The following is a 21,946-nucleotide window of genomic DNA, read 5'->3' as shown; positions in this document are numbered from 1 at the left end:
CACATTTGGCAGTTACTCTTATCACTGAAAGGATATCTGCAGATTTCCATTCTTTGATTTAAAAAAAAAAGCTTTTTTGGACAAAATGTGACTTTTCATGTTGCTGGTCTCTATAAAAGGACTTTCCCTTACAAGCTGTCTATACTGCTTGCAGGGTCCATACTGTGTCTGTGCTGCTGGAAATGTAAGCTTATCCTTATTCAATAAAAGTGCTTTTTTTTTTTTTTTTTTTTTTTTTTTTTTTTTTTTGGCTAATACAATGGTTCTCATTCTCTTGGTGATCCTATGATCTAAACACAAGCCTCTCCTCCCTGGATTACAGAAGGTCACCTTGACTGCTAGATTTCCCTTTGATCTTGGCTTTGGAATCAAGAGGAGTTATGTGAAGAGAATGCCAGTCATCACAAATAGGTCAGACACCAGAAAGGAACATTAGGAATAGCTGGAAGGATCTTATCAGTGTTAATGAAGTAATGGATTTGACTATAAAGTGAGCATTATCTCCATGGATGATTAAGCTGGGGAAGAGCAAAAGAGACATACATTTCCTCTCCCTCTGAACATGAAGAAACTGAATGTTCCTTTATATTATCTGCTCGATTTCATACCTCACTTCCTTTCTTTCCCTGTTAGTCATCTAATTGGTAGAGGAAATTTTAGTTTTTGCCTAAAATAATAACTTTAATACCTAAGCTATTAAAATAGAATAAAACCTATTTGCCTGCTGAACCCCTTGGCTATTTTCTGCATTTTACTTATTGCTAATATAATATCAATTTCAGTAGCTCCTCTCACAGAAACTTTAGATTTTCTTACTCTTTATCTTTAAGACAGAGTTAGGATGTTCATTGTCAGGTGAGGAGTAAGTCTGGGTTTTTGAAGGCTAAGATAATTAAATATAAGCTCTGAGAGATTCTACATGCTTAAAAAACTTCATATTTGACCTCAGAAACAATACAGCTCTATTTTCTGATGATTAACTTAACTAATCATAGAAAAATATATCACAAGTAGGGTGGTAATTAATATTTCTTTTTTTTTTTTTTTTTTACCATGGCAGCCAGTAAAACAAAGAAAAAAATTTAAATGGCCTTTTTATCTATCTGGCTTTCACCTTTTCCTGTGACAGTGGCAGAGTAGTGCGAAAAGTGGTGCTCAAAATCAGTTTTTAACCCATCAACAAACTTTAATTTTACTATTCATACTCTAAATGTGAGTTTATCCAAAGATTGATGAGTTGACATAGTATTAGAAGAACTGAATCATATCAATCTTTTTTTTTGTATATTTAAAAATCATATCAATCTTAATAGTCTTGTTATAAATAAAATTAGAAGGCGAGGCTCAATCTTAAATGTAAATTTTCCATTTTCCACTTTCCATTTATCAATAGTAGGCTTTTTCTGCTCTATTGACCTCTAAAAGAGGGATCCCCTTTGATCATTAAACCCACAGTAGGTCACTCTGTAATGACAATAAGCTTTATCTGCTTAGTAACAACTAGCATCCAATAGTGGGAAAGTAACTACATTTTTGGTGAAACTAAATGATAGTGAAAAAAGTGTTGAGTTTAGAGTCAGGAAGACCTGAATTTAAATCTGGCCTTAGGCATTAGCTGTGTGACCCTGGGCAAGTCAATTAACCCTTTTTGCCTTTGTCTCCTCATTTCTAAAATGAGCTGGAGATGGAAGTGGAAATTCTAGTATCTTTTCCCCAAAAAAAACCCAAATGAGGTCATGAAGAGTTGGACATGACTGAAAAGACTGAATAACAATACCTGCTTGTTTTAAGTGATACAGTAAGTGACAGCTTCAGGAAGACTTTTGTCTTTAGAAATGAAACGATCATTTAATTTTCTTCACCTATAGGGTGGACATACATAATTTCCTCTGATTAGCTGCCACAACTACGATCCCCCAAAATTTCTGTCTGAACAAGAATGCTTCTTTCCTCATAGCTTGCCCAGGGAAATTTCTTTTGGATCAGAGAATTGATGTATCCATTAGTATTCCTTCATATAACAGTAGCTTCACTGCCAAAATCCAACAGCCCTTTTTCTGTTTGTCACTCCACCTCCTTTCCCGGCCATTACAACATGACATATGACATACAGTCCCTCTGAGGTACTCCTCCTTGAATATATATATAATTGTAGTCTTTTAGAATCCTATTTTGTCTTTGTATTGCTTATAGTTTTTTGTCCTTTCAATGTTATTTTCCTGTACATTGTAATATGTAATGTGATATATTACATAATAGGTTTTTTAGCCTTACTAGTTTGACCCAGTATCAGTTCACAGAAAACTTCCAAAAATGTCTTTGAATCTGTCTTTTTTGTAATTTATTATCAAACAATAGTATTCCATTTTAATTATTTTTTTTTCAGCTAATAGGCAATTATTTCCTCTCCTTTTCATCTGCCATACCCCAGTTGGGAAAAGAAAAACAGAGAGAACCAAAACTTCTGTAACAAATATTCATAATCCAACAAAATATTATCCTACTGACCATGTCTATATATATATATATATATCATTTTGCATGTTGAATCCATCCATTTGCTGAGTAGCATGTTTCATCACTGATCCTCTAGAACAGTGGTCTTCAAACTTTTTTTCTCAATATTTTTATCCTATTAAATATGATTGACGATCTGTCCAAAGAGTTTTTGTTTATGTGGTTTATAGTTATAGATATTGATCATATTAAAAATAAAAACTAATTATGAATTTGTAGACTCTGAAAGGATTTCAGAGATTCCCAGGATGCTCTGGACCAGACTTTAATTCTAGCATCTGGAATCATTCCTGTGAATCACTTTGTTCATAATTTTACAGTCTTTATAATTGTTCATTTTTAAAAATATTTTTGTTTTATTATAGTATTCTTGTAGTTCTGCATATTTTACTGAGTTCATACAATTCTTTATAAATTCCTTTGAAGATATTCCTTTTGTCATTTCTTAGCATAATGTTAGCCCATTGTATTTTCATGCTACCTTTTGTTTAGCTGTTCCCTTGGTTTCCATTCTTTGGTATTACAAAGAGAGCTAATATAAATATTTTTGTATATAAGAGTCTTTTTGTTTTCTTTTAATCCCTTTTAATATAGATCTAGTAGTAGTATTACTGGTCAAAGATTATACACTTTTTAGTGAATTTTGAGGCATAGTTAGAAAATGTTTCATTGTTTCATCACCAATTGAATCATCTCTTAACATTTGCATTTTCTTTTTTTAATCAGCATTACTAATTTAATAGATATGAAATAGGAACTCAGGCTTGATTTAATATGCACTTTGCTTATTATTAATGATTTGAAATATGGTTATTACTATTAATAGCTTGCTTTTTTTCTCTTGAAAACTGCCTGTCAATAACATTTGATCATTTATTTATTGGGATATTGCTCTTGGTCCTTATACATTTAAGTTATGTCCTTATATAACTCAAAAATCTTTTATCAGAAAAATTTGCTTTAAGTGTTTTTTCTCAAATTACCTGTTTTCCTTCTATTCTTTTACTTAAGAAATTTTTTTCTTAATTTTCTGTAATCAGAATTTTCCATTTAATCATCTTTGCTCCTTTCTATTCATTATTTTATTGTGATCTCTTTCCCTTCCTGATTTTCCCTATCCTTTTTTCTCTCTTTTATTTGTATTATTTCTTTATGTATCTGAGTCATAAAAATAATTTTATTCTAGGGTTTTTTTCAAACCTTTTGGGTGTTCATTCATGTCATGCTCAATTTGTTTTTTTTCTGAAATTAGGTCATTATCTCTTGTTCTATTAATCTGGGAGTTTATATTTTTCTAAATATTCATGTATTTCATTCAGTTAAATTTCACTAGCTTCCTTTATTCATTTGTTACAATTAAAAAAAAATTTGATACTGGTAATTTAGTTTTCCTCTTTTTTTTTTTTTACATCAAATCAACTAATGTTTTATTTTGTTGGTTTAAAAAAATTCTCACTTTTACTTATTAATTCTTTTATGTTTGTCTGATTTTAACTTTCATTTTTTTAATATCTGTCTTCTTTGACTTTTCAGAATTTATATTTTGAGTGTGTGTATGTGTTTAGTTGTTTGCTTTATTTGTTACTGAAAATATTTAGAAATATAAAATTTCTCTAAGTATCTAATTTGATTATATCTCAAACATTTTGATATATTATCTTAATGGCATTACCTTTAATGAAATTGTGTATTGTTTCTACAAATTATTCTTTTACCTACCAGTTAAGATTAAATTGCCTCAGAAAAGTTATTTGAGTAGAATTTTTATTGCATTGTAATTACTAATAGATTTTTAATATTCCTATTTGTATTTTTGAGGTTTTAAGGCCCTTGTTCCATGGTCAGTTTTTGTAAAAGTGCCATGCATAGCTTAAAATTACTAGCTTAAAATTACATATGCTCCTTTTTAATGCCCATCTAGTAATTACTAGAAAGCCTTCTTTCTCATTTATTTTGGTTAGGATTTGTCTACTTCTGAAAGGGATACATTGAGATCCCCCATAATTATTTAATTTGACCTTTCATTTAAGTTTTCCATTATGTATTTGTATTCTTTGTTATTTAGTGTATGTTTGGTATTGTTATTATTTCACATACTTTTCAGCACAATGTAGTTTCCCTTTTTATCTTTTTTAATCGTATAAATTTTTGCTGTTTCTTTGTTGTAGATCATGCCTTTTTGAGTTCAGTTGTAGCATAATAGGCTTTGTCCCAGTTCCACTTTTTAACCTTTTGTACATCTTTGTGTTTATAATGAAATTCTTGTAAACAGCATGTTGTTGGATTCTGCTTTCTAATCCATTCTACAATTCTCTTTCTTTTTATGAATGAGTTCAATTCATGGTCATAGTAAAACTTTATTTTATTTATATCCTGTTATATGTTCATCCATTCCCCAATTGGAGCATATCTACTTTGTTTTTACTTCTTTTCTACAGTAAAACTATTGCATTAAATATTTTCATATTTATGGGCCCTTTTCTCTTTGATCTTTTTGGTGTGTGTGTGTGTGTGTGTATGTGTGTGTGTGTGTGTATGTGTGTGTGTGTGTGTGTGTGTGTGTGTGTGTGTGTGTGTACTTTGTAGTGATATTTCTGACTGTAAGGATATATACTGTTTGGTGACTTTTTTGGGATATAGTTCTAGATTGCTTTCTAGTTTAATTGGTTCAATTTATAGTTTCTCTCCAGCATATAAATATTTCTTTCCTGCATGACCTTTTCTTGATGAAGCCTTCCTGTTTCTTTTAAATTACTCCTTCTCTTCCTAGATGTTTGCTAATATCCCTTACTTATCTCTACTAGAATTTCCCTAGGTATTGTCTAGTTCTGTGTTTCTGATAGTTCTCAACAGTCACATCTGTCAGTATCTATGGAAGTCATTCATCTAGGCTAAGGGAACTCGAATTTATTTAAGGCAAAAGTTTGGTCTACTTTCTGTTTATCTTGAAATTCAAGATATACTGATGGGTAACTTGTCAAAAATCATTTTAATTTACTTTCAATGTAAAGATCATTCCCCTTGGAAGTATGAAGAGAGGAACAAAGTAATTAAATATTTCTGATTTTTCTCTTTTGTCAGTTATCATAATCCTTCCTAGTCTAAGAAGAGATATTCTCTCTCTGTCACACACACACACACACACACACACACACACACACACACACACACATCCTTTGTTCTTAGCTTCTAGCACCAGCATTAGCTTAATCCAAATTTTAGCATTTCTTTTATAGGTCAGTGCCATACTCTCATATTCATCCTGTTACCTCAACTTGCTTCCATTTTCTATTTTTTCCTTTAAAAATCTTTGTTGGTTGATGAAATATACCCATATTAGTCTTTTCAGACAATCTCAATTTTTCTCTTTCAAATTATTATACTTTGTGTCTTCTGAATTTCATTTTTAAAAATCTTCTGTCTTTGCAAGGCTTATTTCTCCTGAAATAGCTAAAAAGATAAAATCTAGTTCAAAGCCAAATCAACAAACATTAGGTGCTAAGTTGTGGGTATGCAAAGAACAGTAAAAATACAGTTCCTTTTTTATAAGGGGCGAGAGGTTTACATTCCAATGAGAGGTTTACAATCCAAATTTACAACATTTAAATAGATCAATAAAATATATTACAGGGTGATCCAAAAGTCTTAGTGTAGGATTAGACTATTAAAGTGGTTGTAAAAGACCTTTCTTGGTCCATTGAGCTACTCCAGACTTTTCCCCTCTCATCATTTTAGTCATACTCTAAAGCTTAAACTTTATTAATTTAAGCGTAAACTTAATTTAACATCAAGTCTCTTAGTATCCCAGTAACTCACTCCCAATGTCCATTTAACCAACACATTTCATCTTGGATCCCAGATAACCCTTGTAATTTGTCTGGAGTCTGGAAACATCTTCTCTAAGACATTCTGGAATAGATCTCATTCTCTGGGTGTTTCTGAAGAGATTTCTCTTCACTTGCATATCACTTGCAGAGAATCTTTGAGAATGTTTTGTTCTTTATAAAATCTTTTGCAGGATCTTACTACAGCTGAGTGTGGTCTTTTAAATTTTACTTCTCCACTAATTAGTTTATGTGATGAAAACCAGTTCAAGTCTTATTAATAGTAGTTATAAAAAGAACATCAAATTAGGAGTCCATAATTCACTTGAAACATAAGAAAATTTAAGTTTTACATATCTCTTGCTGTTTCTGTTTCTGTATAAATCCTATACCCAATATAGATATTACTAATAACAGGCTGAAGGAAGAATTTTTACAGACAAATGAGGGTCTAATTTGTAAAATGAGCCCTTCTGGTTAAAGATTTAATATTTGCCAAAGTTGACATGTAAGTATTATCATTCAACTTCCTTTGACAGAGGAATTGTGATGTTGATCTATTTAGAAAATTTTTAAATTAAATTTTAAAAAAGAACTAAACAATTTAAAATCCTCTTCAATTAAGTGTTAAAAGAGACCAGAAAGTGTCTGATTTATGTAGAGAGTGAACAATACTATTTAATATATTAAAAAAAAATCTTGAAACCAGTTGTAGAACTTGTTATTTTTTTTTATTGAACTGAAAACAAAATAAGAAAAAAATAGAAAATTTAGAAATAGTTATATTATAACATTTATAGTTGAATGAATGGGAAGCATGAAACACGACTTACTGCGACATCAATTCATTTACATTTCTAAGTCATCTTATATAGAAAATCATATACTTTATTACTTTTAGCATTTTGCACCAATCACATTTAAAACCCACTATAAAATCATCTATTATGTAATAATTACATTCAGTCAAAGAAATAATAAGCATATAGTGTTTACTATATGCCAGATCTTTTGTTGAACACTTCATAATTGATGTTGTCATGTTTTTGATTCTCACAAAACCTTGCAAAGTAGGTACTTTTAATATTTTATTTTAAATTGTATAGTCTCAAGCTTTGTGTCCCTTCTTGTGATAATAAAAACCTTCTTTTAACCTGTGATTATGTAAAACAAAGCTTCTTAAACTGTAGTTTGCAACTCCATATGGGGTCCTATAACTAAATGTGGGGGTTGCAAAATTATGATTTATTTTCAGTAAATGTTTGATTTGAATACTTACTACCATATCAGGGGTCATGTAAAAATTTCTTGGGTAAAAAGAAATTGCTAGAGGAAAAGTTTAAAAATCTCTATTGGAGAGTAACTGGGGGAAGTTGGATTGTAGTTAGGATTTGTAGAGGTATAGTTGATACAGAGAATAAGTGCATAGGTAGGAGGATTTCAGAAGGATATTACCCCTGGGAAGTGGGTGGAGATAATGGTTTAGATTTTCCCTTCCTTTATTCTCTCTCTCATATATCTCTATATACCTCTATCATCTAAGAATGTCACTATTTTCGGTTTGGTCACTAGATGTCACCTAATATGATAACTAGTTCATACTCCCCAGGCCCATCAGTCCTTAAATGTTCATCGGAAATCAATTTAATTCTTAATTTTTTTTTTTGTCTTGTCTTTTAAGGATTTTCTGAACTTTTCTAACTCATCATTTCTTGTTGCACAATAGTATTTTATTAAATTCGTATATGTTAACTTGTCAGCCATTTCCCAATCGATAGGCACCCCTCAATTTCCAGATCTTTACCACCATAAAAACAGCTACTATAAATATTTTTGTATAAGTTAGTTCTTCCCTCCCCTTCCTTCTAAAATCTCTTTGGGTTACAGAACTAGTTCTGCTGTTACTGGATCAAAGGGTATGCATAATATGATTTCCCTTTGGGCATAGTTCCAAATTGCTTTCCAGAGTAGTTGCATCAGTTCAATAATAGTGAACTCTGCAGACAATGCATTAGTATCCCAATATTCCCATATCCATTCCAATATTTATTATTTTCCTTTTCTGTCTATTGACCAATCTAATAGATATGAAGTGGTACCACAGAATTGTTTTAACTTGCATTTCTCTAATCAGTAGTGATTTAGGACATTTTTTAATATAACTAGAGATTACTTTAATTTCTGTTTCTGAAAACTGCCTGGTATATTCTTTCATCATTTATCAATTAGTGAATGATTAGTGTTCTTATAAACTTGACTCAGTTCTCTATCTGAGTAGTGAAACCTTTATTAGAAAAACTTGATTTAAATTCCTCCTTCCACCCCCACCCTCCCACCAGTTTTCTGCTTTCCTTCTAATCTTGGTTACATTGCTTTTGTTTGTATAAATGTTTTTTAGTTTAATGTAATCAAAATTATCCATTTTATATCCTGTAATTCTCAGTCTTTTCTTTGGTCACAAAGTTTACATGTTCCCCTAATTTGCTTATTTATGTCTAAATCACATACTCATTTTGATCTTCTCTTGGTATAGGGTGTGAGAAATTGGTTTAAATACCAAGTTTCTGCCAAATTGATATCCAATTTTCCCACTAGTTTTTGTCAAATACTGTGTTCTTATCCCAAAGGCTTGGATCTTGGAGTTTATCAGACCTAATCTATTTTACCAGTCCACCACTCTGCTAATCCTAGATTGTTTTGGTGGTTACTGCTTTGTAATACACTTTGAGATCTGATATGACTAAGCCACCTTTCCTCACATTTTAGAAATATTCTTGATTTTTTCTTTTTCCCAGATGAATTTTATATTATTATTTGTTATAGCTCTACAAAATGATTTTTTGGTGCTTTGATTGGTGGCACTTAATTCAGGGTGTTAAATTAGATAGAATTTTCTTTTTTTAATATTGCTTCTCTTTGAGCAGTTAATATTTTTCCACTTGTTTAAATCTGATTTTGTGGTAAGAGTGTTTTGTAATTGTGTTCATATAGTTCCTAGATTTCCCTTGGCAGGTAGGATTTCAAGTATTTTATATTATCTGCACATATTTTAAAAGGAATTTCTCTTTATATTTTTTGTTGCTGAACTTTTTAGTAATATGTAGAAATGATGATAATTTATGTGGATTTATTTTATATCCTGCCAACTTTGCTAAAGTTGCTAATTATTTCAACTAGTTTTTTCTGTAATTCTCTTAAGTATACAATCATATCATCTGCAAAGAATGATAGTTTAGCTTCTTCAATTATATTCTAATTCCTTAAATTTCTTTTTTTCCCCTCCTCTTATTGACATTGCTAGCATTTCTAGTGCAATATAAAATAATAAAGATAATGGTCATCCTTGTTTCACTCCTGATCTCACTGGGAAGACTTCTAACTTACCCTCAGTTACAGACAATACTTGCTATTGGTTTTAGATAGATATTACTTATTTTAAGGAAAGTTCCATTTATTGCTGTGCTTTCTAGTTTTTGTTTTGTTTAACAGAAATGAGTATCGTGGTTTGTAAAAAGCATCTATTGAGATTATCATATGATTTTTTGCCGTTTTTATTATTGATATGATCAATTATGATGACATTTTCCCTAATGTTAAATCAACTCTGCTTTTCTGGTATAAATCCCATCTTCTCATAGATATAATTTTTGTGATTTATTTCTGTAATCTCATTGCTAATATTTTTATTTAAAATTTTTTCATCAGTATTCCCTAAAGAATTCACTAAGGTCTACAGTTTTCTTTCTCTGTTTTTGCTCTTCCTAATTTAGGTATCAGCATAATATTTGTATTATGAAAGGAATTTGGTAGGATTATTTCTTTGCCTATTTTCCCCAAGAGTTTGTATAACATGGAATTAATTGTTCTTTAAATGTTTGATAGAATTCACTTGTGAATTCATCTGATCCTAAGAATTTTTTCTTAAGTTTATTGATGTTTTTTACTCAATTTCTTTTCCTAAGATAGAGTTTTTAAAGTATTCGATTTCTTCTTCTATTAACATGGATAATATGTATCTTGGTAAATATTCATCCATTTCACTAAGAATGTTAGATATATTGGCATATAATTGGACAAAATAGCTCCTAACAATTGCTTTAATTTCCTCTTCATTGGTGGTGAATTTACCTTTTTTCATCTTTGATACTGTAATTTGCTATTCTTTGGTTTTTTTAGAAGTCAAATTAAGCAGTGATTTATCTATTTTATTAGTTTTTTTTTTAATTGCATGCCCAATTCACTTATCTGCTTTTTATGTTTTTAGTTATTGTAACTAACTTTTATAAAATTCTATTCATCTCAACTTCTTTCTCCTTATATTATTGTTAAATTGTTTTTAGTTCTGAGAGGAGAAAGTTATATTTCCTCAATTGCATAATTTAACAGCCTCATTCCTTTTCCTTTAAGATTTTGGATGCTATGCTGCTTGGTAGATATATGTTTAATATTGACGTTATACCATCACCTGTAGTACCTTTTAGCAAAATTTATTTTCCCTGATTATCTCTTTTAAGTAGAAATATTTTTATTTTTGCTTTATCAGAGATCATGATTGCTACTCTTGCTTTTTTTTTTTTTTAACCTTGGCTGAAGCATAATAAATTTTTTTCCAATCCTTCATTTTTACTTAGTGTGTCTCGCTGTTTCAAGTGTGCTTCTTATAAGCAACTTATTGTTGGATTCTGGTTTTCAATCCATTCTGCTATCCACTTCTATTTTATAGGTGAGTCATCATATTCACAGTTATGAATACTAATTATGTATTTCCATCCATCTTATTTTTCCCATTTGCCCATCTCTTTCTCTCTGTCTCTGTCTTTCTGTCTCTCTGACTTTTCCCCTCTTTTTTTTCCCTGTCCCTCCTCAAGAATCTGTTTTGCTTCTGATCATTGCCTCCTTCTATCAAACCTCCTACCTCTTTTCTTAACCCTCTCTCTTCCTCCTTCCCTATAGGATAAGATAATTTTCTTTATCCAGTTGAGTGTGTATAATATATCCCCTTTAAGACAAATCTGATGGGAGTAAGATTCAAGCATTGCCTATCACCACCACCCCTTATTTTCTCTTTTACTTCTATTTTGCTCTGTTTCATGCTTCTTTTATGAGAGATAATTTCCCCTTTCTAATTCTCCCCTCTCCCAGTACATTCCTCTTTCTCATCTTTTAATTTTATATTTTTGAAATCACCCTATCATAACTCAGTTTACACTCATGTCCTGTATATATTCTTCTTCTCACTGCCCTAATAATGATAAAATTCTTAAATTCTTAGAATATTAAAATTAACAGCTATGATCTTCCCATATTGCCTTACTGAAACCCTTATGATTTCTCTTCCCTGTTTATTTTATTATTCTTCTCTTGAGTCTTGTGTTTGAATATCACATTTTCTATTCAGTTCTGGTCTTTTCATCAGAAAAGCTTGGAAGCCCTCTGTTTCATTAAATGTCCATTATCTCCCCACTAAAAACTTATACTCAATTTTGCTACATAGATTGTTCTTAGTTGTAGTCTTAATTCCTTTGCCTTTCAGAAAATCATGTTCAAGAACTCTAAAAAGAAGGAAAATGACAAGTGTTGGAGGGATTGTAGATAAATTTGGATAGTATTGCATTATTGTAGTTGTAGACTAAACCAACCCTTCTGGAGAACACTATGGAACTATGTCCAAAGGGCTATAAAACTATGCATACTCTTTGATGCAGCAATAACACTCTTCGGACTATATCCCAAAGAGATCAAAAGAGGAAAAGAACCTATGTGTACAAAAATATTTACAGCAGCTCTTTTGATGATGGCAAAATATTGAAAATTGAGGGAATATACATCAATTTGGGAATGGTTGAACAACCCGTGGTATATGAAGGTAATGGAATACGATTGCTCAATAAGAAATGATAAATAAACTCAGAAAAATCTGAAAAGAGTTGTCCAAAATAAAATAAAGCGAAATGAACAGAAACAGGAAAATATTGTACACAGTATTAGCAACAGTGAGTGATGATCAGCTATGAATGACCTAGGTCTTCTCAGCAACACAGTGATCCAAGACAAATGTAAAGGATTCAGTAAGGAAAATGCTATCCACATCCAGTTAAAGAACTGATGGAGTCTGAATATAGGTCAAAGCATACTTTTTTCAAGTTGTGGCTTATGATTTTGATAGAGTACTATTATGTTAAAACAAATGAGAAAAGGGATGATTTCAGGAATATCTGGAAAGACTTAGATGAATTGATACAGAATACAGTGAATAGAAACCAGGCGATATTGTTCATAATACAGTCATATTATACAATAATCATCTGGATCTAAGATTGAAAAAAAGGTGGCTGTTCAACAAAAGATATATTTAAAACATTCCTAGAAAGAAAACTAGTTCTGAAGATATTAGTTCCTTTTCAAATACCTAGGAATTGAAGTATAAGAGTAAACAAATACATCAGCCCCATACAACAATAAGAAAATAACAAGAGAGATAACACAAAGAGATTTCTTTCTGAATAAGACTGTGGAGACAATGTTAGAAAACAGAAGTCAGGTGGAAAAACAAGGCTGAACATCAAGTGTTAAATTGTTACAATACTCTGCCTATAATTAAATCAAGGAATTTTTGTAGACTAAAATATGGAAAAAGAGATTGCAGAAGGGAAGTAGAGGAAGAAGATTGAGGGGAATATGTGATGTTCCTTAATCACATTGAAGGCTAAAAATAAAGGGAAGGAAAATCTTGTAGAGTCTCTGGAAAAAGATAAGAGTACAGGAGAAAAGGTAGTGGCACAAGAGGAGAATTTAAAAGAGGGGGAAAGAAAGGGAAACTAAAGAATTAATCAAATGACTAAAATCTAGAATTGACAAAAGCGATAGTTATATATAGCTCTTAGCTAAGAGCTTTATACATATCTCATTTGATCCTCAACAATCCTATGAAGTAGTTGCTGTATCCCAATTGTACAGTTGAGAAAACTGAGGCAGAGGTTAAATGACTTGCCCAGGGTCTTATATTTTATGTTAGAAACTAGATTTGTACTTAGGTTTTTTCAACTTTAGGCCCAGTGTTCTATTCACTGTGCCATGAAACTAAAATAATTGAAGAGACATAATATCATATTTATAGGGGAATAGGAAAAATCTTAATTTGGAACAAAAAAGAATATTAGAACTTGAGAAAAATATAAATCTAATTCTTAAAATTTTAAATATGAATAGATTAAGTAATCTAATAAAAGCAAAAAAGTGACAGGTTAAGAAAACAAAACCTCATAATCAGTTGCTTATAGGGAACGCATTTTAAAAGACATACACAGTATTTAAATTTATAGGTCCTTAAAAATATCTCTGAAGATAGCTGCAGAAAACCTTTGAGGCATAGAATAATGTGCCCTCCACTGTGGAAACAGTCCTACTTTAAGAAAGAATTAAAAGTCAAGAAATAGACTGGGAAAATGTGCAATAAGAAAAAACTCTGTTCCTAAAGAGTAAGGTGACAAGGAAGATCAAAATACACACTGAGAAGAAAATAGTAAAATCAAAAATCCAACATCCAAGGCTTCTAAGAAAATTGGTCTCAGGCCATGGAAAAGCTCAAAAAAGGTTTTGAAAATCAACTAAGAGAAATAGAGGAAAAAATGAGAAGAGAAATGAGAGTGATACACGAAAATCATGAAAAATGAATTAACAGCTTGGTGAAGAAGGAACCAAAAAAATTACTTAAGAAAATAACTCTCTAAAAAGCAGAATAGGCCAAATGATAAAAAGAGGTACAAAAAGCCAATAAGGAAAAGAATGCCTTAAAAAGCAGAATTTATCAAGGAAGAAAAGATCCACAAACATTTACTGAAGAAAAAAATTCCTTAAAAAGTATAATTGGCCAAATGGAAAAAGGAGGTACAAAAGCTCACTCAAGAAAATAATTCCTTAAAAATTAGAATTGAACAACAGAAAGCTCTAATGACTTTATGAGAAATCAAGAAACAATAAAACAAAACCAGAGGAATGAAGAAATAAAAGACAATATGAAATATCTCAGTTTAAAAAAACTGATCTGGAAAATAGATCTAGGAGAGATGATTTAAAATTTGTTGACTACTTGAAAGCAGTGATTTAAAAAAAAAAGAGCCTAGACATCACCTTTCAAAAAATTATTAAGGAAAATCATCCAGATATTTGAAAAACAGCAGGTAAAATAGAAAGAATCCACCAATTATCACTCAAAAGAGATCCCAAAATAAAAACTTCCAAATATAGCCAAATTCCAAAGCTCCCATTTCAAGTAGAAAATACTGCAAATGGCCAGAAAGAAACAATTCAAGTGTTATGCAGTCATAGTCAGGATAACACAAGATTTAGCAGCTTCTATATTAAATGATCAAAGGGTTTATGATATGATATTCAAGAAGGCAAAGGAACTAAAATTGCAACCCCAAATCACCTACCCAGCAAAACTGAGTATAATCCTTCAGAAAGGGGATAAGGAGAAAGAACATTTAGTGAAACAGAGAACATTTAAGCATTTTTGATGAAAAGAACAGAGCTAAATAAATAATTTGCTTTCAAATATAAAACTTAAGAGCATCACAAAATAATGAGGAAAGGGAAAATGAACTGTTTGCATTCCTATATGGAAAGATGATACTGGTAACTCATATGAACTTTCTCTTTATTAGGGTAGGGAGAAGGAGTGTTTATCTGAGAAAGTAATAGACTGAGAGAAAGGGAAAGGGAGATGTAGAATGAAATAATTATCTCACATAAAAGGCAGTAAAATTTTTTACAGCAGTGAGAAAGAGTGGAAGATAAGAGGGAGTGAATCTTACTGTCATAGGAATTGGCTCAGAGAGGACATGACATACATACTCATTTGGGTATAGAAATCTGTCTTACTCTATACTATGCAGGGGTCCTCAAACTATGGCCCGTGGCCCAGATGCAGCAGCTGAGGACGTTTATCCCCCTTACCCAGGGCTATGAAGTTTCTTTATTTGAAGGCCCACAAAACAAAGTTTTTGTTTTTACTATAGTCCAGCCCTCCAGCAGTCTGAGGGACAGTGAACTGGCCCCCTATTTTAAAAGTTTGAGGACCCCTGCATCTATAGGATAGTAGAAGGAGAAGGAGATGGAAGGGAGGGCAAATTGGGGAAGGGTATAGTTAGAAGCAAAACACTTTCAAGGAGGGACAAGGTAAAAGGAGAAAGAATAGAATAAATAGTGGAGAGATACAGTTAGCAAGAATTGTGAAAAAAAAATGAAGCAAGTTTCTCTGATAAAGTCCTCGTTTCTCAAACATAGAGAATTGAGTCAAATTGATAAAAATAAGAGTCATTCCCTAATTGACAAATGATCAAAAGATTTGAACAGTTTTCTGATGATGTGATCAAAGTTATTTATTTGTAACTTTGATTATATATTATATATACATATTATATATAATATTTTATGCTCTAAAATATTAGAGCATATTTTTTTAAATGCTCTAATTATATTGATTGGAGAAATACATATTAAAACAATTCTGAGGTACTATGTCATACCTATTACATTGGCTAATAGGACAGAAAAAAATGACAAATGTTGAAGGATATGTGAGAAAAAGAGATATTAATGCATTGTTGGTGTAGTTGTGGACTAATTCAACTATTCAATAGAGTATATATCCTTTGACCTAGAAATATTACCACTAGAAATATTACCAAAAGAGATAAAGAAAAACAAAAATGCAAATAGTTCACATTCATTTCTCAGTATTCTTTCTTTGGGTGTAGCTGCTTCTGTCCATCATTTATCAATTGAAACTGAGTTAGGTCTCTTTGTCAAAGAAATCCACTTCCATCAGAATACATCCTCATACAGTATCGTTGTTGAAGTGTATAATGATCTCCTGGTTCTGCTTCATTTCACTTAACATAAGTTCATGTAAGTCTCTCCAAGTCTCTCTGTATTCATCCTGCTGGTCATTTCTTACAGAAAATAATATTCCATAACATTCATATACCACAATTTACCCAGCCATTCTCCAATTGATGGGCATCCATTCAATTTCCAGTTTCTAGCCACTACAAACAGGGCTGCTACAAACATTTTGGCACATACAGGTCCCTTTCCCTTCTTTAGTATTTTTTTGGGATATAAGCCCAGAAGTAATACTGCTAGATCAAAGGGTATGCACAGTTTGATAACTTTTTGGGCATAATTCCAGATTGCTCTCCAGAATGGTTGGATTCGTTCACAACTCCACCAACAATGCATCAGTGTCCCAGTTTTCCCACATCCCCTCCAACATTCATCATTATTTTTTCCTGGCATCTTAGCCAATCTGACAGGTGTGTAGTAGTATCTCAGAGTTGTCTTAATTTGCATTGCTCTGATCATTGGTGATTTGGAACACTCTTTCATATGAGTGGTCTGAATCCAATTCGCCCTGTGCAACAAGAGAACTATTCGGTTCTGTAAACATATATTCTATCTAGGATATACTGCAACATATTTAATATATATAGGACTGCTTGCCATCTAGGGGAGGGGATGGAGGAAGGGAGGGGAAAAATCGGAACAGAAGTGAGTACAAGGGATAATGTTGTAAAAAAATTACCCTGGCATGAGTTCTGTCAATAAAAAGTTATTATGAAATAAAATAAAAAAAGAAAAAACATCAAACCTATTTGTTCAAAAATATTTATGGTGGGTCTTTTCTGGTGGCAAAGAATTGGAAATTGAGGGGATGCTCATCAATTGGGGAATGACTGAATATATTGTGATATGTAATTATGATAGAATACTCTTGTCATATAAGAAATGATGAGTAGGATGCTTTAAGATAAACCTGTAAAGACTTACATGAGCTGATTCAAAGTGAAATGTACCATGTATAAAGTAACAATGTTGTAAGATGATCAGCTGTGAATGACTTAGATATTCTTAGCAGTACAATGACCCAAGACAGCGCTGGAGGAATTATGATGAGAAATGCTACCCATCCCCAGAGAAAGAACTGATGGTATTTGAATACAGACTGAAGCATACTTTTTTAAAATTTTATTTTTATTGAGGGTTTGGGGTTTTTTTGGATCTATGTTTTCTTTCACAACATAACTAGTAGAGAAATGTTTTTCATGAGTACACATGTATAACCTATATCAAATTGTCTGCCTTCTCATTGGGGAAGTAGAAAGAGAAGAAGGTAGAGAATTTGACACTCAAAAGTTTTCAAAATGAATGTTAAAATTCATTGTACATGTAACTGGGGGAAAACAAAATACTAAATAAATTCAAAACAAAAAACAAAGGACATAGACTCAAATAGAGACTTAACAATGGAATTCCAGATGAGTTTATCTTTCGTGAATGAAATTTAATCGGATACACTGAGTCATTTCTCCAGGCAAGATACCATCTGTTAAGAGAGGTGCCATCTAATAATAAAAGCTGATTAAATGGCCCTGCCTCTGGCCAAAAGACTTGAATTGAGAGTATAATACATTTTTATAAGCATAGAACAACAACAACATAAAAAGAACAATATATAATTGGTCCAGCATTACATAGGTGAGAGGTTATAATTAGTTACATCAAAGAAAGGGGGCATTCCTCCAGTGGGGATGACAACCATTCCTCTACGTCTAAGAAATGCTTTTGTGAATTTTATGGGTCCTGGCTAAATCTTGAGGTTACTGATAAAGGAAAACTTACTGGTAACTAGGGAATTATTTAAAGATTACTTTAATAGTTAATGATGGGAGAAAGTCAGATAGTCCTAGCTTCTCAAGACAACCCTACAAACCTTTCGAGAAGTGATGATAATTTTGTATGGATGTATTGAGAACAGAATTCTTGTTTAATTGATAGTCATTGTGGAAAAACTTAACTTTGGTATCAAACTTCAGAGAGTCAGAACATATACATCACTTATTGATTTAAGTTTTCTATCATATATGTGCATGGCTTGTGGTGCCCTAAAACAATGGCAGTAGTAACATAAAAGATCTCTGTAACAACAATGAATAAGTTTGAGATATTACAAGAATTACTAAAATGTGATCTAAGAGACATGATTTGAGTACATGTTGTTGGAAAAATGACTCCAACAGACTTGTTTGATGCAGGGTTTCCACAAACCTTAAATTTATGAAGAAAAAAAAATCCACAATATCCACTTAATAAAGTGAAGTGTAATGAAACGAGATATGCCTATATAGGAACTGAGAAAAAGTTTTTAATATCAAGGAAAATATTTAAATAAAAGCAAATGACTTATTTTCAAGGGGGTATAAACTAGAACCCTTCCTAATAAAAACAGGCATAAAGCAAAGATGCCTACTCTCCCTACTTTTATTTGATAGAGTTCTATCAGTAATAATAATAGAAGAGGCTCAAAATTAAATAAAGATAGGTAAAGAAAAGATAAACTTTATTCGCTGGTAATATGATGGTTTACTTAGAAAATCTTGGAAAATCAGCAAAGATACTAATGAAGATAATATCTTTAGTAAAGTTATAGACTATAAAATAAGCCCTCAAAAATCAATAGCATTTTTATATAATAAAATTCACCACTAAAAATGTATCTATTCTTTGAACTAAGAATACCATTACTAGATCTATATCTTAGATCAAAGAAAAGGGAAAAGGGCCAGATATACAAAAATATTATAATAGTAGTTGTGTTTTGGGTTTTGTTTTTTTTTTTATGTGTGTGTGGTGGCAAAGAATTAGGAATTAAGGGATTGTCAGTTGGGGAATGACTGAACAAATTGAGATATATGATTGTAATAGAATATTATTTAGGAAATGATGCATGCGATATACATCATAGATAACATGATATAGAAAAATAGAAAACAAACATAGTTCATCAGATACAAGAAAATAGTGTACTCGCTGACTTCAAATCTATAAATAGAAAGAAAACACACAAAAAATCAAAATGTAAAGAACAAGGATGACTTGAAAGAAGAGTTTTATGAGCAGATGTTCCCACTTAGTAGAGTTGGAAAATCTATTTTCTTATTTCATTGTCTTCCAAAGTGATGCTTTAAAAAAAACAAATATATATATATATATATATATATATATATATATATAACTTTTATTAGAGTGGGAAGAGGAAAAAAGGAGTGATGTTTTTAAAAAGTAGATTAATAAAAATTATTTTTAATAAAGAAAGAAAAATTGGAATAGAAAAAACTTTTCTTAAAGACTCAGAACAGTAGCTTGAGTTTCTCCTAAGGCTGAAGGCATTGATCTCAAGTTTTAGAAGATTAGGTAGTTTTCCCATTACTATAGCTTCCTCTCTTCCACCTCTATTTTTTTTTCTTTCATGTAATACTTTCTCAGATTAAGAAGCATATCTAGGCTTATCCCATCCCAGTATTGTCATTTTTTCAACATCATCCCATAGCTCTTTGCTACCAGCTGTTATGGGCCAGTATCATGCAGGATGTTGAAACTCTGCTTTGTCCTTGAAATGAGAAATATCTGCCATTTTGGCTTCCTAATTTGCAAGACAGCTCAAAAAACTGTCCTAAATTTAGATAACCACATGGCATAAATGAGGGGCCTAGTACAAGTAAGTGAACATAAAAGAATTGTTTTATCTAGTTTATAAAGATAAAAGTACTGAAGAGAGAGGAAAGACATTTCTTGTTAGTTTTGGTTCTTTTGAATTTATTAGCAAAACCTTTCCCTATCTTCTTTTCCTCCATGGAAATAATGGCTATGACTGTTGCCTCAGTTATAGAGAGCCAGGCCTGCCTCATCTGTCTGAGTCCAAATCTGGCCTCGGCTACTTCTTAGCTGTGTGACCCTGGATAACTTTATTAGATTCATTTTCCCCATCTCCAAAGTGAGTTGGAGGAGGAAATTGCAAACCCCTCCAATATATTTTCCATGAAAACCCCATAGGAGTTCCCCAAAACACAGGCATGACTAAAGCTACTAAACCCCCCATCACCACCAGTAGGCATCAGATATTCAAGGGAAAGCCTTAAGTTAAATATAAAACAAATATTTATGTTTTATCTTCCTATGTAGAGAAAGACGATTACTGTCTACCATCTAGTTATTGACAATCCTATCTGTTCTATATGCTAGGGTCCTCTAGAAAATTAAATCTATCTTTTTGTATAGCAAAATAACTGTTAGGACATGTATGCTTATATTTAATTTATACTTTAACATACTTACCATGTATTGGTCAACCTGCCATCCAGAGAGGGGATGGGAAGAAGGAGGGGAAAAATTGGAACAAAAAGTTTGGCAATTGTCAATTCTGTAAAATTACCCATGCATATAACTTGTAAATAAAAAGCTATAATAATTTTTAAAAAAGAAAGAAAGAAAATTAAATCTATACCATAGCTGGGAAACTTCCCATTTAAAGTCCTGACTTCTTCCTCCAGCCTGCTTCTTAAAGAATCCTTTTTAATGTGTATAGGCCTGATCCTAACCTGCTCCAAGGTCTAAAGAGGGTGTTCTCTATTTCATGCTCTTTAATTTTGGTTTATTATGTTGCGGTAGAGATTTAACTCGTGTCTCACTTTTATACTGTATTTCATACTATCTAACTCTCTTCCCAATGTCTACCTCAAGTCTGATACAAAGCATCTGTTACTAAACTTAAGGTCTGTTTTAAGATTAAAGCAAAGATGAGGTCAGTTCTCATCATTGATTTTAAGTATAGTATTTAGAAGCTTTGGCTTCAATATAAAATGTACTAAATTATTATAACCTGATATGTCTTTGCTATTTGAAAACAATTTTATTTCTTGTACTGATTTTATTTATTTGTTTTCTTTTTTAGCGTCTTGCTCGTACTGGAATAATAGTTACTACAAGTGAGGCGGTGCTGTTACAGTTGGTAGCTGACAAAGACCATCCAAAATTCAAGGAAATACAGAACCTAATTAAAGCAAGTGCACCAGAATCTGGTCTACTTTCCAAAGTGTAGGATTTTAAAGGATTGGTTGTTAATCCACCCTATATAAGAACAAAATCATAAACATAGATGTGCTGTCTTCTTACATGTATACAATTGAAATGTTAAAAATTGACTACTTTTTTGCTTACCTTCACAAAACTGATTTGATTAGTCTATTTGGGGACCAAATTTGGTCACAAAATCAAAGCTTTTCAGTGTTTGTTATTTATTTTCTACATTTCATCATTATTCTTTCATTTTTGAAACATTACATTTGAACCTGTTTGTTGTAACAGCTCTTAAAAATTCATACTTCTGTAAAATTTCTCAATTAGGCACTTTGTTAATAATAAAAGTACTTGTGAGTGGTTTCACTTTTGGCATTAACATAAAATTTATAAATAAATGTCATATGGATTCCATGCTTTCTCATAATGTAAACTGATTAAATGAAAGTTATTTTAAAAGAATTTCAAAAACATTCTGAATTTTTTTTCAATTAAAAGAATATTTTATTTATTCTCAAGTCATGATATATTACTTTGGGCAGCAGAAGCTGGCTCTTCTTTATTATATTCATCACTGCCTTACTATCTTTGAGCAGAGAATTATCAAACATCATTACTTTTCTCTCTGTGATCTTTATTGTTTTTTCTCTCACTGGGTAACTTCTGTGACTCTACATTATCTTCTC

At 31.5% G+C, this 21,946-nt stretch overlaps 1 protein-coding gene across 1 annotated transcript in view; it reads left to right on the top strand.

The window, feature by feature from the left end:
* ISOC1 (isochorismatase domain containing 1) overlaps positions 1-21,731 on the top strand; it is a 51,343-nt gene extending 29,612 nt beyond the window's left edge. The window contains exon 5 of the mRNA XM_051994405.1: positions 21,136-21,731. Within this exon, the coding sequence (XP_051850365.1) occupies positions 21,136-21,282 (147 nt within the window). The 3' untranslated portion in view covers positions 21,283-21,731. The remainder of the gene's footprint in view (positions 1-21,135) is intronic.
* Positions 21,732-21,946: the final 215 nt, after the last annotated feature.

This window comes from Antechinus flavipes, chromosome 1, assembly GCF_016432865.1.
Source record: "Antechinus flavipes isolate AdamAnt ecotype Samford, QLD, Australia chromosome 1, AdamAnt_v2, whole genome shotgun sequence".
Taxonomy (NCBI): domain Eukaryota; kingdom Metazoa; phylum Chordata; class Mammalia; order Dasyuromorphia; family Dasyuridae; genus Antechinus; species Antechinus flavipes.
Note: the sequence above shows the minus strand (reverse complement) of the source record. Positions and strands in the feature narration are given on the sequence as shown.